Source organism: Clinocottus analis, unplaced genomic scaffold (genome assembly GCF_023055335.1).
Source record: "Clinocottus analis isolate CAN_PGR_092001 unplaced genomic scaffold, fCliAna1.0.p SCAF_8, whole genome shotgun sequence".
Lineage (NCBI taxonomy): Eukaryota > Metazoa > Chordata > Actinopteri > Perciformes > Cottidae > Clinocottus > Clinocottus analis.
Window position 1 is genome coordinate 17343983 of NW_027176240.1, and position 13877 is coordinate 17357859.

General features: G+C 44.4%; 1 protein-coding gene across 1 annotated transcript; it reads right to left on the bottom strand.

Moving 5' to 3' along the window:
- Positions 1-1100: 1100 nt before the first annotated feature.
- Positions 1101-7248, bottom strand: cdc42ep3 (CDC42 effector protein (Rho GTPase binding) 3). The gene is made up of 2 exons (XM_068568138.1): positions 6953-7248; positions 1101-2892 (listed from the first exon to the last, which is right to left on the bottom strand). Exon 2 carries the CDS (start codon positions 2655-2657, stop codon positions 1584-1586), a length of 1074 nt encoding a protein of 357 aa, XP_068424239.1. The 5' UTR covers positions 2658-2892; positions 6953-7248; the 3' UTR covers positions 1101-1583.
- Between the last annotated feature and the right edge of the window lie 6629 nt (positions 7249-13877).

Below are 13877 nucleotides of genomic sequence, written 5' to 3' on the forward strand. Positions count from 1 at the left end.
GGTGGAATTTACAAGGTAGCTTACTAGCCAGCTGTCCACTTAGCCTTTTAGCTTGTTAATTCCACCATGCTTTTATGCTACACTGGTCAGAGAAAATCGAGAAAAGCTTATCTGGCGATAGCAATGTGCCTTTCTATGTTGTGACAATAGTGTGTGGATGAAGTATTAGATTGCTAAATTTGACTGGTTTTAATCATGACTGAAACACCTCACCTGAGTGGTCTACGACCACCCAAACGCAGTTTAAGTTTATATGGAAGTTAGCCCGCTACAACGTTCACAATGGCAAACATACCCCCAAAAACAGCCAAAGCGCTGACCATTCTGCTACGTTGATTTGAGTGTAAATTTCTGTTCTACTCCCATTTTATTTATATGTACTACACTGACAGGCCCATAGGGACAGGGAATAAGGGCAAAAAGGCCACTGAGGAGGGGTGGTGGAGTTCAAGAAGCAGCCTGTGTGGGTGACCACCGCTGTCCTCTTTGAGTTTTTCTAGTACTGCTGGGTCAACACATCTTTATTGTAACTAGACTGAGAGAGAGAACTCATCTATTGCTCAGCACTAAACAAAGTTTGCCTGCGAGTTGTAAGCTTGTGCTTTACAACCTCATCTCGCTTTACATTCTGGTCGTGGCTCAGAGCCCCCCCACACACACTTGAAACAGCTGATTTATGTCTGGTCTTAGACACTTGTGCTCCTGGACTGGAATGCAGGGAATTTAAAAGACCTCCTCTGCCTGTCCCGTCCACATGCAAACAAATGGAGCAGGCGCCTGGTTGGGCAGATGAAGGCCCACTGGTGCTCCCACTAAAGGGCAGGGACACAGAATGTAAGGAATGTCAGAGGCGAGAAAATAAATCCATTCTATCCGTCTTTCTGCCTGTAGGTCTTTCTTTACTTGCTATCTGGCCTGTTTGCCTTTTCACTTTTGTGCTACTTTTCTCTTCAGCTTTGGTCAGCCTCTCTTGTGTTATCTTGTACAATCAGTTTTTGAAATTCATTTTCAGTTTGGATGTATGCACACATCACCTGCCAAAAATTCGTTGGACAAAATTAAATTTATTTGTGTTACAATTTTAAAAACACAAATATGCATAGTGTTTGTTTTTTTAATCATGGCAAATGAATCATGTGACAGACTCAATAATGCTTTGTTAAAGTCACTTAAAGTCACAAAATGCAATATTTTCCAGACTGTGTAAAAAAAAAGCAAAGGTCCTATAAATTATTGTGTTTACATATGGTGGAAGTCAACATAAGAACACAAATCTATCATGTAGCATTTTTACAGTTATGTAAAATCAAAAGGCACTACGGCTGTGGTTTAGCTGTAACTCAATCGCGCATGCATCCTAAACATGCGGCTGACATGGCAAACACAAAGAAAAAGAATCAACACTCCATAGAAGCCAGAATAGTTATGTGTTTTGACAATAAAAACATTAGCAGCTCTATCTATTGAGCTCATTTTCATCGCAATGATATATCCAGACACCATTTTGATAGCTTTCTGAGTCTTTCTCTCCACATGGCTATAGTTTAGTAATTCCCTTTCTCCTGCTGGGGCCTCAGCGCAGCTCAAGGCCGGCTCTTCGCTGTGGGTTGATCCATTATGTTGAGCACGTCGTCCAAGATGGACGGGCCCAGGTCAAGTTCAAGAGAGAGGAATGACCCAGTGATCTGGGAGAGGGAATCCTGTGACATGCTCTTCTCTTTGGAAAACTCAAACTCAAAATCACAGATGCGGCCCTCCTCCACCCCACTGTCCCTGTCGACCCACTCTCCATTGCACTTTGAGAGCTCCTGCTTGAAGCCGAGGGTAACGTCTTTGTTAAAATGTCCATAACCATTGCAGTTGCCGTTGCCATTGAGACCCCTGCTGCCGTTGCAGATCTTGTTCTGGACGTCCCCTTTACCGATAAAGCTGTCGAAGCTGTCTCTGCTCATGTTACTATTTAGGCTTCCGTTAGCTTTGAAGGTGCTGTTGCTGTGACTGTTGATATAATAGGATGATGGCTTGTCAAACCTGGGCTCGCTCTTGTTTATTTTATTAGCCTTGGCTACCGCCTTGGAAGCAGACTTATGTGTGCTTTCTAGGAGATCCAGGAGGACGTCAGGCTTCGACTGGAGATCTGCAGTTGGAGACGAAGGCTCGCTGCTGAAGACATCCATGGAGCGCAACAGGACGTCCATCTGCAGGATCTCAACCTCTTCTATGCTGTCAGGTTTCATGGGAGACCCCATGATGTCCTCCAGCGGCTCCGGAGGCATTGGGAACACATTAGAAGAGATTAGGGGGAGGGTAAGCGCCTGGCAGCCGCCAATAGTTGGGAGAGAGATGGCGTTCTTGAGCACCGGAGAGGGGGTCTCCGCGAAGGAAGCATCACCTGTGCTGTTTGCTCTCAGAAACTCACTTTGGATACCGTACTGCGGGTGGACGTCTCCCTTCCCGGGAAGGAGTTCATACTTCCCCTGGAGGAAAGACATGTCTCCAAAGGCGTCTCTCTCACCGCCCTTGCCAATGTGGATGGTGTGCCGAAAGTCCCCAAGTGGTGGACTGATCATGTCTGGGGACAAAATGTCTCTTAGGCGACATTTCTTTCCCTTCTTACTATTATTGGGTTTCAGGTATATGGGTGCTTTCGCTGGCATGGCTGTAACTGCGGAGGAGATCTCAGATAAGCAGGAATAGAAAAGACGGAAATGCTCTCCGAGTTCTGGACGTTGCAGTTTCCCCAGGAAGAATCTCCAGTTACATTCTCAGTAACACGCTGGTCAGACAGGAGTCCAAAACCAATCTCAGCAACTGTGGCATCGATTAGGTAATTGGATTCCAACAGGGCTGGTGATGTCCCCGCCGGTGGAGAAAGGTCAAATGGTCACTTTCCTGAAATCAGAGACAAACATAGAATATGTCAGCATTTTTTAAAATCATGAACTCAGCATTGGAAATTTGACTCAAGCCTGTCCTATCTTACAGAATAACATTTTATCTGGACCGCAACAAGTCCCACAAACAAATTTTCCCCATTATGCATCTGGAGAGCTTAGAAGCCAGAGCAGAGGAGGATGAGGCCCAGGTCTAAGGCTCTATTCACATTTCCACACATGAGCCTCCTTTAGCCTCCACAACTTCTGTATGTGCTAATGTGGAACAGCTGGACTGCAGATTGGGAGAGGAGAAGCAAAGCGCGATTTTAGCAGGATCAGAGTGGGGCAGCCTGTTGTACGAACAAGCTACTGCTCAGACACTCAGACACACACAAAGATAGAAAGAGATGCACCGGAAGGGAGCAAAGAGGGAAGGGGAGAGGGGTTTTGGAGGATTGGGGGACAGCGATAGAGTGAGGGATTATAGAGCAAGTAGATCTGAAGAAAGACAGTGATGCAGATTGTGATGGGCAGAGAGTTTAATAAGGGCTGAGGAACCAGCCAGGTTGCACAATACATCATGATGGGTAAACATTATTAAGAGGTCATTGCATTTGATTAAAAAAAGTTGCCTCATTGCATGCTGCTTTCTAAGAGCTTTCTTATTACAAATCCAACCGAGAATCACAATGTTAACGGAGTAGAAAGTAAAAAAAGAGAGGAGAATCGGTTTGACCGTTTTAAATGACATAGCAACCGAGGGAAGCGGGAAAAATACTCCATGGAGGAAGGGAGTTGACATAGAGATAGGGTGTGTGACGGGGGGGAGTGAGCACCAGTGAGGAGAGAGCTTGCCCATTTATAGACATATTTACTTATGAGAGGTCTGTCAGCAGTGACCGTCTGACAGAGTGCACCACGGCACAAAAAGTGCCTGGGCGGTCAGGTCCACCCCCCCAACAAAAAAAAAATTTCACCGAGAAAACATCCACATTCCTGCAACAACCAACCCCATGGAGACATAGAGACACACTGCATCAGGCTTATCAGAGACACTTTAAGTAGGCTATGTTTATTCAGCAGGCACATTAGTGTGGGGCCAGGGAGACGGACACTTGCTTTCCGTTTGAATCCAAATAGCAGGCTGGAAACCACTGCGCTGACATGCACGTTCAACGCAGATTCTTGTGTTCCCAACCTGTTGGAGGAGGCGCAGAAGTGCCAGTACCTGTCGCACGAGCGCCACAGTTTAAGTCTTCACACTTCAGGGGACGCCATTGCAACACAAATAAACCTGTCACCCAAAAAGCACTGTGGGGCTATATATAGCCATGACGAACACCGAGGGATGCGGAACATGTGTGAATGTGCAGAATGGCGACGCCGCTCTCTCCTTGTGGGTCCTTGTGCTTTCGAGTGCTGGTGCAAGTGTTGGCGCGAGGTGCCTGACTGCGCTTGTGAGAGATAGCAGTTTTGAGCGCAAGCCATGTGTGAGCGAAGAGCGTGTTTGTTTGCTAACAGTAAGGGGGATAGGAGGAGGGGGGGAAGGGAAGGAGAAAGGGAAGGAGGAGTGCTGCAGTGTTTGGTAAAGGGAGGCGGGGTGCAGCAAAATCCCTCACTTGTTTAGCTCAAGCTTTTCTCTTATTTTATTTTTTTATTTCTCTTCCTCTATTGCTGCTGCTTCTCAGTCCTTTCTGACCTTGACAGCTGCATCCCTCTGCAGTGGGAAATTGGGTTTTGGATGGGAAGTGAAACAAATGCACCACCAAGCCAAAAGCTACTTCCTCTGGGCTCAGAGAGCACATATCTATATATGTATTAACTTTTACAATGCTCTTCCTGAGAACTGAAGGTCGCTGCTGCACTGCTGGCTGACAGACATCCTATCAAATGTGATATTGATTATTGGTCTGCCCGACGAAATTTGCCCTCTCTCCAGTAGCATGAGGAAACACAGCTCATGCATTATAACAGACAATAATGTTGGTTGGAATCAATACAATGGACGATACTTATAGGAAATCTTCTATAGCAGAAAGGCAATTTAAACTCTTGCAACTCTCACAGGGGGACAGATACTGTGCATCCCACCCAAGGTCAACACTTGTGGCCCGTGAGAAGTCCTCTGTTATGATGAAATCCTGGAGGTCTGACCTTCACGCCAGCCATCCTGCTGGTTGCCGAGTTTGGCTTATATGGCAAACATGACTGGAATTCCAGAGGCCAGAAGTATAAAGAAAAACAATATCCTCTCGTCAGGTCTCTAAGGTATTGGCTGAAAAAGGAGTATGAGTTCATTTTAATGAAAGCATTAGTATTGATTCAAGTGAATGTAGAGAATCTCGAGAGTCCGAGCAGTGTTAGTAAGTTTGGCTTGGCCCACAAGGAAATGTATTAATTACCAGCTCAGGATATCCTAGGATTGACCCTTATGGCCTGACCCAATGAATCCATTTGTGCCCCTATAGGATGTCCATCGCTGAGCAGGTGTATTCTGGTCTATTTCAAAGCCAAGGCCAGATTTGCACCCTCTTTTTTGGAACCAATCCAAAAAGAGGCGGCGAGGCACGCGTTGACCGTTTCAAGCCCGGCGCCGCCACAGAATGCAGTTGCAGGTTTCATTTACACCTCGGGGGAAGTAGGGATCTGATGGCACCCTGGTCTAAAAATTGCTCGCCTGAGCAGTCAACCTGTCGTGATGGGGAGCTGCAAGATAAAGCCACTGTGTCATTGGGTCAGCAACATATATCTGTCTGGGCATGAAGTGATCTGGAGCCACTCCAACCTCTTTTAAAAGGGAGCTTTGCCTCATCAGCTCATGCTTGAAGGGTTGGGTTATGAGAGAGCATAGGAGCGAGGTGATGAAAGTTTGAACATGTGGGCAGATAATTGTGGGGTTGGTATCTAGCAATTAAACCAATGGCTTGTGATTTGTCTGGGTATTTCTGGACACGTGTGATATTACTGGGTCGGTGTATTCTTAGAGGCAGTGGAGGTCTCTTGTAGCCGATGATGCTTTACTGTTTGACAAACTGTTTCAAAGCCGGTGATGAGGGACTAACACGGAGTAGGAGGCTCCGGAGAGCAGCTGTTCAAAAATATGACCTATATATGACTTCCCCATCCTTTAAAATAGACATCATGCAACCCTGAAATATTCCTCTCATGATGGGATTACTCTGCTGACAGTTCTCATTTCTGAGGGTAACATCATCAGCGTATGGGAAACAAACTTCTTTTCCCCCTACTGTGTATACAAAGCAACTTTGTGTAAATTTGAGGTTTGTAAATACTCTTCTGACATCTAAGCATTGCCTTGACTTCTGTCACGCCTTTAAATAGCAGAAAGACCCTCACTTTGGGGCTGTTATATAAAAGCAAATGCACATACCAAAAAGCGTAATGGTAGCCTTACAAAATAGACAAGGCTGTCTGTTACATAAAAAAACAATTTGAAAACCCTTCAATTATAGGCAAAGGCCTTGCTTTCAGGGGCCTGGTGGCGGTGCCGGGACGAGGGCGAATGGCAGGGTGGAGTGTTTGTTCTGTCTTTCTTTCTCGCTCCCCTTGTGCCACCCGCAAGCATGGCTGGCACATGGCAGAGTTATCCTTGGCAGAAATGAGCAGGAAACCGAATCGAAGCGTATAAAACATGAAGGGAATGTCAACATTCACAAAAGAAGATGTAATCCCCCCCCCCAACCATTGTACAAAAAAAAACTCCTCTCGGAGATAAAGGCATAGCCAGACTCTGCATTTCAGAGGAACATGCCTTAAAGCGGGTAGCCCGAGTAAAAATGTCTCTTGGAAAGCCGACAGGATATCACGTTGCGCCTAAGAGTTCAGCCCTTGTATTACATGTATGAGTGTCTGCCAGACAAGCGCTGCCGTGCAAGCTGAACTCGCCACGCATGTTTTTTTGCATGTTTCATTGCCGGCAAGCACATATTCCCTTCTGCTCCAGACACAAACCAAGACACTCACAACCTGACAGCAGGTACACTGTTGTCCGAGCTACCATTCAGATCCTTGTCACTGCAAAATGTGACATACAACATGCTCCCGCTCTAACTCACCTCAGATTTTCCAGTTTAGGAGATCTTGATCCTTTCCAGGTATCGCTGCTGTTCTCCTGAATGCTACAGCCTGTGAGGTAGATGTGTGTCTGTATGTATGTGTGTGTGTGTGCGTGTGTGAGTGTGTATGTGTGTGTGTGTGTTCAGTGGCTGCTGTTCTGCTCCTGTGCCTTGTTGACACTGCCCTGTCTCCTGTCTCTGCCTCGGGGCTGCACTTCTGTCGACTGGGACGTCTGCCGGACAGCTGTTTAGGAATTGCTCTCCGGTTCCTATTCCTTTCTGAAGCCAGTCTCCTCCTCCGCCTCCTCTCTCTCTCTCTCTCTCTCTCTCTCTCTCTCTCTCTCTCTCTCTCTCTCTCTGTCCCCTTCCTCCCCTCTCTCTCTCCCCCCCCCCCTCTCTCTCTCTGCTTTTTCGCTCCCTCCTCTCCTCTCTAGCAGCACCTGTGCATGTCTGTCCTCTTTCTTTTTTTCCTCTTTCTTTTTTTGTGAGCAGCTCTGTGATGTTTGAGGATCTTCCTCGCTTCCTGTTCCTTGGTGGAGCTGCGGTGATGAGTGATCACAAGCCCCAGTCTCGTGGAGAAAGGCACTCGCCTCATGGGATGTCTGGCTGTCTCTCCTCTCTAAAACGGTTCTTCATGATATGCACACTGAGTATATGATCGCGCTTTCCCTCTCCTGCTTTTCTGCCTCACCCTGTCTGACTTTGCGACTGCCCAAATCTGATAAGAGCTGTTCTGTGGCAGCCAGCAGCCACTTGACTGGACTACTGCCCGCCTGTGCCTCTCTTTTTAAGCTTTTCCTCTCTATCCTTATCTATAACGCATTGTTATCTCAAATGTTAAAACTCTGTATAATCACCGATCCAATTCTATTCATTTTGTCCATATTTTTTTTGCCAAGCTGCAGTAGGCTGAGGGGGAACACCATGCGAACAAACTGATTGCTGCAGAATACTGCAGCACTGCAGCAACAGATACGACTAATGGACAGCGCATGAGTAGCGCTGCAGCAAAAACAGTCTTCCTCAGTGGGATTCTTTGTTTCTGTCTGATTATTTTAATTGCAGAGACACAAGACAGTGGTGTAAAGGTTTCTAACCTGATGCCCTCAAGTCAAGGACAAGGCAAACCCCTCATGTGCATCCTACTTTGTATTTATTTGTGTGGTTCTCTCGGGTATAGAGGATAAAAAGAAAGAAAAAAAAATCCATCACCTTGGTAACCGTTGCAGCTCAGAGGTGATGTCAAACAGTAGAGGTGTGGGTTTTTGCTTGTACAGTGTATTACAAAAGGGCAAAGACGATACATGTTGGGGGAGGGGTGCTTGTGTCTCAATCAATGTGTGTGTGTGTGTGTTTGTGTGATGTGTGTGTCTGCGGTTAAGAAACGTGGTGACAGCATGTCCTCACAAGCAGTACTAGCACTTTTAAAATAATCCTGCCTTGTCCGGCACATGAAGCAGCACATCCTTCTGCAAACACCACAAATTCCCACCTCTCCTTCCTGATGAATCTGGTTGTGCCAGTGTAATAACTATAGCCACACATAATGCTTTGCAAAAGCTTGTGCTGAAATGAATGTGTGGTTGTTTGTGGGCAGCTTGCCTTGCGAAGGCGCCCTCTATTTAACTTACAAAGGCGTTATTTAGCACCGGTTAAACAGCCGTTGTAAGTGAAGCCCTTTTAGCATGGTGTTGTGCACTCGCCTCGGGGTGATGTCATCGCGGTGTCCATGGGGCCAGCACATGATCCGTGAGTAGAACACACAAAACAGTGTCTTCTCATTTAGGAAAGACATCAAACCTTGGAAACCCCACAGCTCAGAGTCAGTGTTAACTTCCTAATAAGGAAATACTGGGTTAAACGGGTTCAATAACTTTAGAAATGGTAAGTAAGTCATTTTATTTACTTTTTACAAGGAAAATTCACATTAATCCTCTTATCTGTAAATATTCTCGCCTATGCACTAAAACCAACAGCCCTTTTTCACAGGAGCCATTTTTGACTTGCTATGGGACAAAAAATACAGTCACTATTAACATTTACAACGGCTCGGTTCAAAATATATATATATATATATATATATATATATATATATATATATATATATATATATATATATATATATATATATATATGTATATATATCAAACACTCGCACAAGTTAAATTTTCACAAAGTTTTCAGTACTCCACCTCGAACTTCCAAAATCGACTCTGACAGCAATTAACAGTGGATCAGAATCCTGCTCTATTACATAGACAGCAACATCGCTCGTTGTATATCGGAACAGTTTTTCGGCGCTCGCTGTATATGTTCGGAAGAGCTGTGAGCCAGGATGCACAATGCCAGGACCGCAAAACTGTAGCAGCTAAATGACATTTAGCCACCGCGATGATGATATTGGTCACTTACAGCCACCGGGCGGGGAGATGGGACCGCATGGCTGCGAGGTGGCAGCGGGGACATTGAACGGCTGCGAGGCGGCAGCGGGCAAAGGGAATGCTTCCTGTGACACCATCCAGTCTGTTGTTACATGTTGTAAGTCATGGTCTGATGCCTTTCACTTTTGAATGAGTCTGTACTTCTGAATTAGTTTATGTCAATGGTGAAAAAGAGCTACTCTATTAGATATACTGTTTAATGGGTTATTACTCATTTATTAATTCTTCATGAATACATAAATGACATTTACAAAGTCACAAGTTACAACTGACATAAGTTATTATAATTTCCACTCAATAAAACCTTTTTGTTGTTGTTGTTTTCCTCGATTGAATGCTTTCCCCCTTAAATATTCTCAGATTTTCTTAAACAGCTATAAATAACACAGTATGAGTGTTTGCTAGGAATATGCTTGTCACCTTTTTTTCTTCTTTTTTTCTGTGTCACTGGAGAAATGAGACTTGTTTTTTATTCCAGTTCACGACGAATTTGCTGCGGCCAGCTTTGCTGATGGTTGGCCGTTTACACAAGGAGCGCTTTCTAAAGCGCGGTTGCTGTACAGTCTGAGGTGTCCTGTCCATTCCATTCCACTGAGGTTACTTTTCCCCGTCTGACACGCCATAACCTGATCTTAGGTCAGGTAAACAAGCCTGTTCTTGTCTGCTAAAGTAAATAAATAGGGGGAAAACAGTACTTAAAGAAGTGCGCTCAGCTCTAACACATTCATCGTTTTCTCTGCAGGTTGTAACAAGCATCTACCGTAAGTCTGTGCCTTGGCTTTCTCCTGTTTTACGGATTTACTTCTGAATCTCACGTCAACACCTCACTAAGTTGACACATCGGCAGCCTCCACCCTTTCTCCTCCTGCTGCTGCGACACATGCATTCACACCCATTGTGGTGCAAGCTACATCATTATCACATGCTGTCTGAGGGAGACAGCATGGGTGAGTGAGGCTTGGAATATATAACACTCTAGATCTATCATATGGAAGAGATATTGGTTTGAATAAAATACATAGTATGGTAATATAATACGATAGGATACTTGACTCTGAAATAATAATGATATACGTAGCTATACAACAACATTCCTCCCTTTGGCGGCCAGTTAGAAAGTGGAGATATACTGTGCACTTTATTTTAAATTAAAAAAAATGTTCCACTGTAGATTTAATTGTAAATATTTATGCTCCCATTCATTGCACTCTGTTTATTGTTAAATGTTTATTGTTACATGTTAAATGTTATGCATCTACCGCCAGGACAAATTCCCTGTAAACATACATGGCAATAAATGGTTCTGTTTCTAATTCTGATTCTGATTTGACTCTGAAGGGGCGAGATGCTGAGCCACATGTTGACGGCCTCTTCCACAATTTCTCCATTTGCATTCTCAGCAAAGCTTTCTCTCAGGTTTGCACTAATTCACTAAGGTCCTCACATAAATTTTCACCGTGACAGTAAACATTGCACAATGTTCGAAGCCCTCCAGGCAGCACACAGAGAGGGACCTGATCCTGAGGCCACCGGCCAGTGTTCTGAGTGCAGGAGATGTGCAGCCGAGCAGAGGGGAGGAGGGGATTGTGGGTAGTCTAAACACCGTCTTGCTCTGTGGTTGGATCCCAAAATGTTTTGTGTGTGTGTGTGTGTGTGTGTGTGTGTGTGTGTGTGTGTGAGTGTGTGTTTGAGCAGACCACACACACCAGAAGTAGCACCTTGGCTTCTGTGCCTATTTTAGCAACTGAACAAACTTGAGGTGAAAGATGGGGATCAAGAGCAAAGGGTCGAGATTTCAAATACTGGTAGCAAAGCAACACAGGGTAGATATTGCACAGCTCATCGATGCTTTTTAGCGTTTTTCTGCGGCATGCAATTAGCTGTTTTAATAAACAAGCCCTAATAAACCCATGTACACCGGCCCAGCACCAAATAGAACGCCAAAAACGTTTTTTTTTTTAAAAACTAGAGTTAAAAGGAGAAAAAACCGAGAGCTAAAAGGAGAGTGACTATATGACTTTTGTTTGTCAAGTAGCGAACAAAACATGACTCCAAACTGATACTAATTTTGCTCCGTGTGTAAATAGGGAATTGTTTGCTCACACATTCGCCCAAAAAATCTTTAAGAGGTCAATGTTGTTTTCACAGCTTTAAACAGTGAAACTGGGAGAAATAATGCCAAACAGGACACATAGATAATGATGGCCTCAAAATACCACAGTGCAATGGAACCACAATCATGCTGCATTCGGAGTAAAAGGGCACCACCGCTCTCTGATTTTCTAAATCGGGAATAGTCACTCATTACTATTATCTCTTGCTATCATTGCTGCTGTTGTGCACCGTGGATTAGCCACAACTGATTGAAGCAAATAGAAACAGGACGGACTTTGAGAAAATAAAATGAACAAGTCTAATGTAACTTAATGTATCACATCGTCACAACACAACTCCTGGAATGCATTAAACATCTCAGATGGATGATAGCGTACGAGTACCCATGGGGGGTTTCTCTTGAACCTTGTAGAGATGTACTCTCCCTCCTATCTGACCACATCCTCGCTAGTGCGCCGATGTCTGGCTCACTTCCTAGGCAAGAGAGTTTGTGATACATCCCTTGGTGAGGAGTGAGTCTTCCCACTGGAATTCCAGCTGCTGTGCCACAGGCCACCCTCTGGCAATCAGCTTGCGGTTGTCCATTTCCAACTGCTTGTATCCTGCCTCATCCACAATCAAAAGCACTTTTATGTCCATGAGAATTGGCAGGCTGCCCTCGCCCATATCATGAAGGGTGAGAGGAGCAGGACACCGGCTCGTAGAGTCGAACTGAGGCCAGCTGGTGGCCTGAACCTGAGCTGTTTTCCCATTATTGGCTGGGAGGAGGCTACCAGAGAGAACAACGGTCAAGGATGTCACACGTTGTACTGCTGGAGATAGCTTGAGGGACACTCTGTACTGTACAAACAGAGTCCTTAGCAGATCACTGATTTATTCTTTGGCCCCTGGCAAAGTCTGTTCCTCATTAGAAGTGTTTTCCAGTCTAGGAGAACATACTCCAACATGTTGGAATTTGGGGGATCTACATGGCAGTGGTTATATAATTATGTTTCATGTTACGCGATAATGTGAGTAAACTGATGTTTGGACGCAATTATCAAGCGACAACCTCGACAAGTGTTCTGCTACGAATGTCATGGCTCACATGGGGGATATTATTCAGCATTCCGTGTGAGATATGAGAGCGATACTGGGTGAATAGCTGCTCAGTTCTAGTTTTGAGCCTGGAGTGCATTACATGGTCGTTTCATGACAACTTTGGGAGGGGAATGACCCCTGAACTGAAATCCATCGTTGTCCGCTTACCTCCAATCTGTTCCAATGATTGCTTCCTGTTATCCACTATGTCCGTGTCCTCTGGGAATGCATGTGTCGCTCCAGTTTGGTTCATGAAAGCTTTATCTGTTTGTTTGGTAAATAACATTCCAAGGGAAAAAAAAAATAAAGTCTCTGTTTGTAGCTGACTATTAAAATGTTGCTGTGTCCTTTAAAAAAAACAAACATTGAAAACAAAATTTCAGAAGTGAAGAGTCCCAAATCATTGAAAGAAAGTTATGCCTTTGATTTCCTTTCGTTAAACTGATATTGTCAATTGTTATAATAAGTATTTATGATCTCTGGGAGTGTTTAACAGCATTGTACTATCAGAATGTGTGTGTGTGTGTGTGTGTGTGTGTGTGTGTGTGTGTGTGTGTGTGTGTGTGTGTGTTGGCTACTTTCTCCCAGCTTTTGATGGAAGTATGTGTGGTTTCATTTTGAGCAACAGCAATGCGCTTCGTAACATCTGGAGAGATTATCTCCAAAGACTCAGTTCATTAGTAGCGTTGGAGGTTTCCAGCTGTTCACTTAGAAACACTTTGATTAAGTTGATTGCATTCATACTTTTTGCTTAATTGTGTAATTTGAAATAAGGAATTATTGCTCATTTTGGTGGCAGCTCTATGTTCATGGCACGCACCTCTCAGTAAAGCATGTTCCAAAACAGTGCTGAGCACGCAATGGCAGAGAGGCACTGGAAGTTTGAGCCAGGACTTTTAAAGATACCCAGAACCCATCTGCTCCACTTGATTTCAACTGTTTTTATTTGGTAGTTTCATACTTTAAAGTATTTAGTGTTTGTAACTAAACCTGAGCTCCCATTCGTCCCAAACAAACCAAATAAAGCTTCTTTTTTTTTTACCAGAATCGCCAATTTACATCATGGTTACGTACTGTAAACCTTCTATCGCGAACTCGAGTGTCACTAATTCAAAAAAACAAAAACATATCGGATAGTTTACATTGAGATTTTTAGGAAACTGGACAATTTAAACCTTTTGACCAGGGTAAGATGGATCCCTACCAGCAATCAGATAATAGAATAAATAGCTTTACTTGACCGGAAACTACACATAAAAAAGGAAAGAAGCATACCTCACCAATGATGG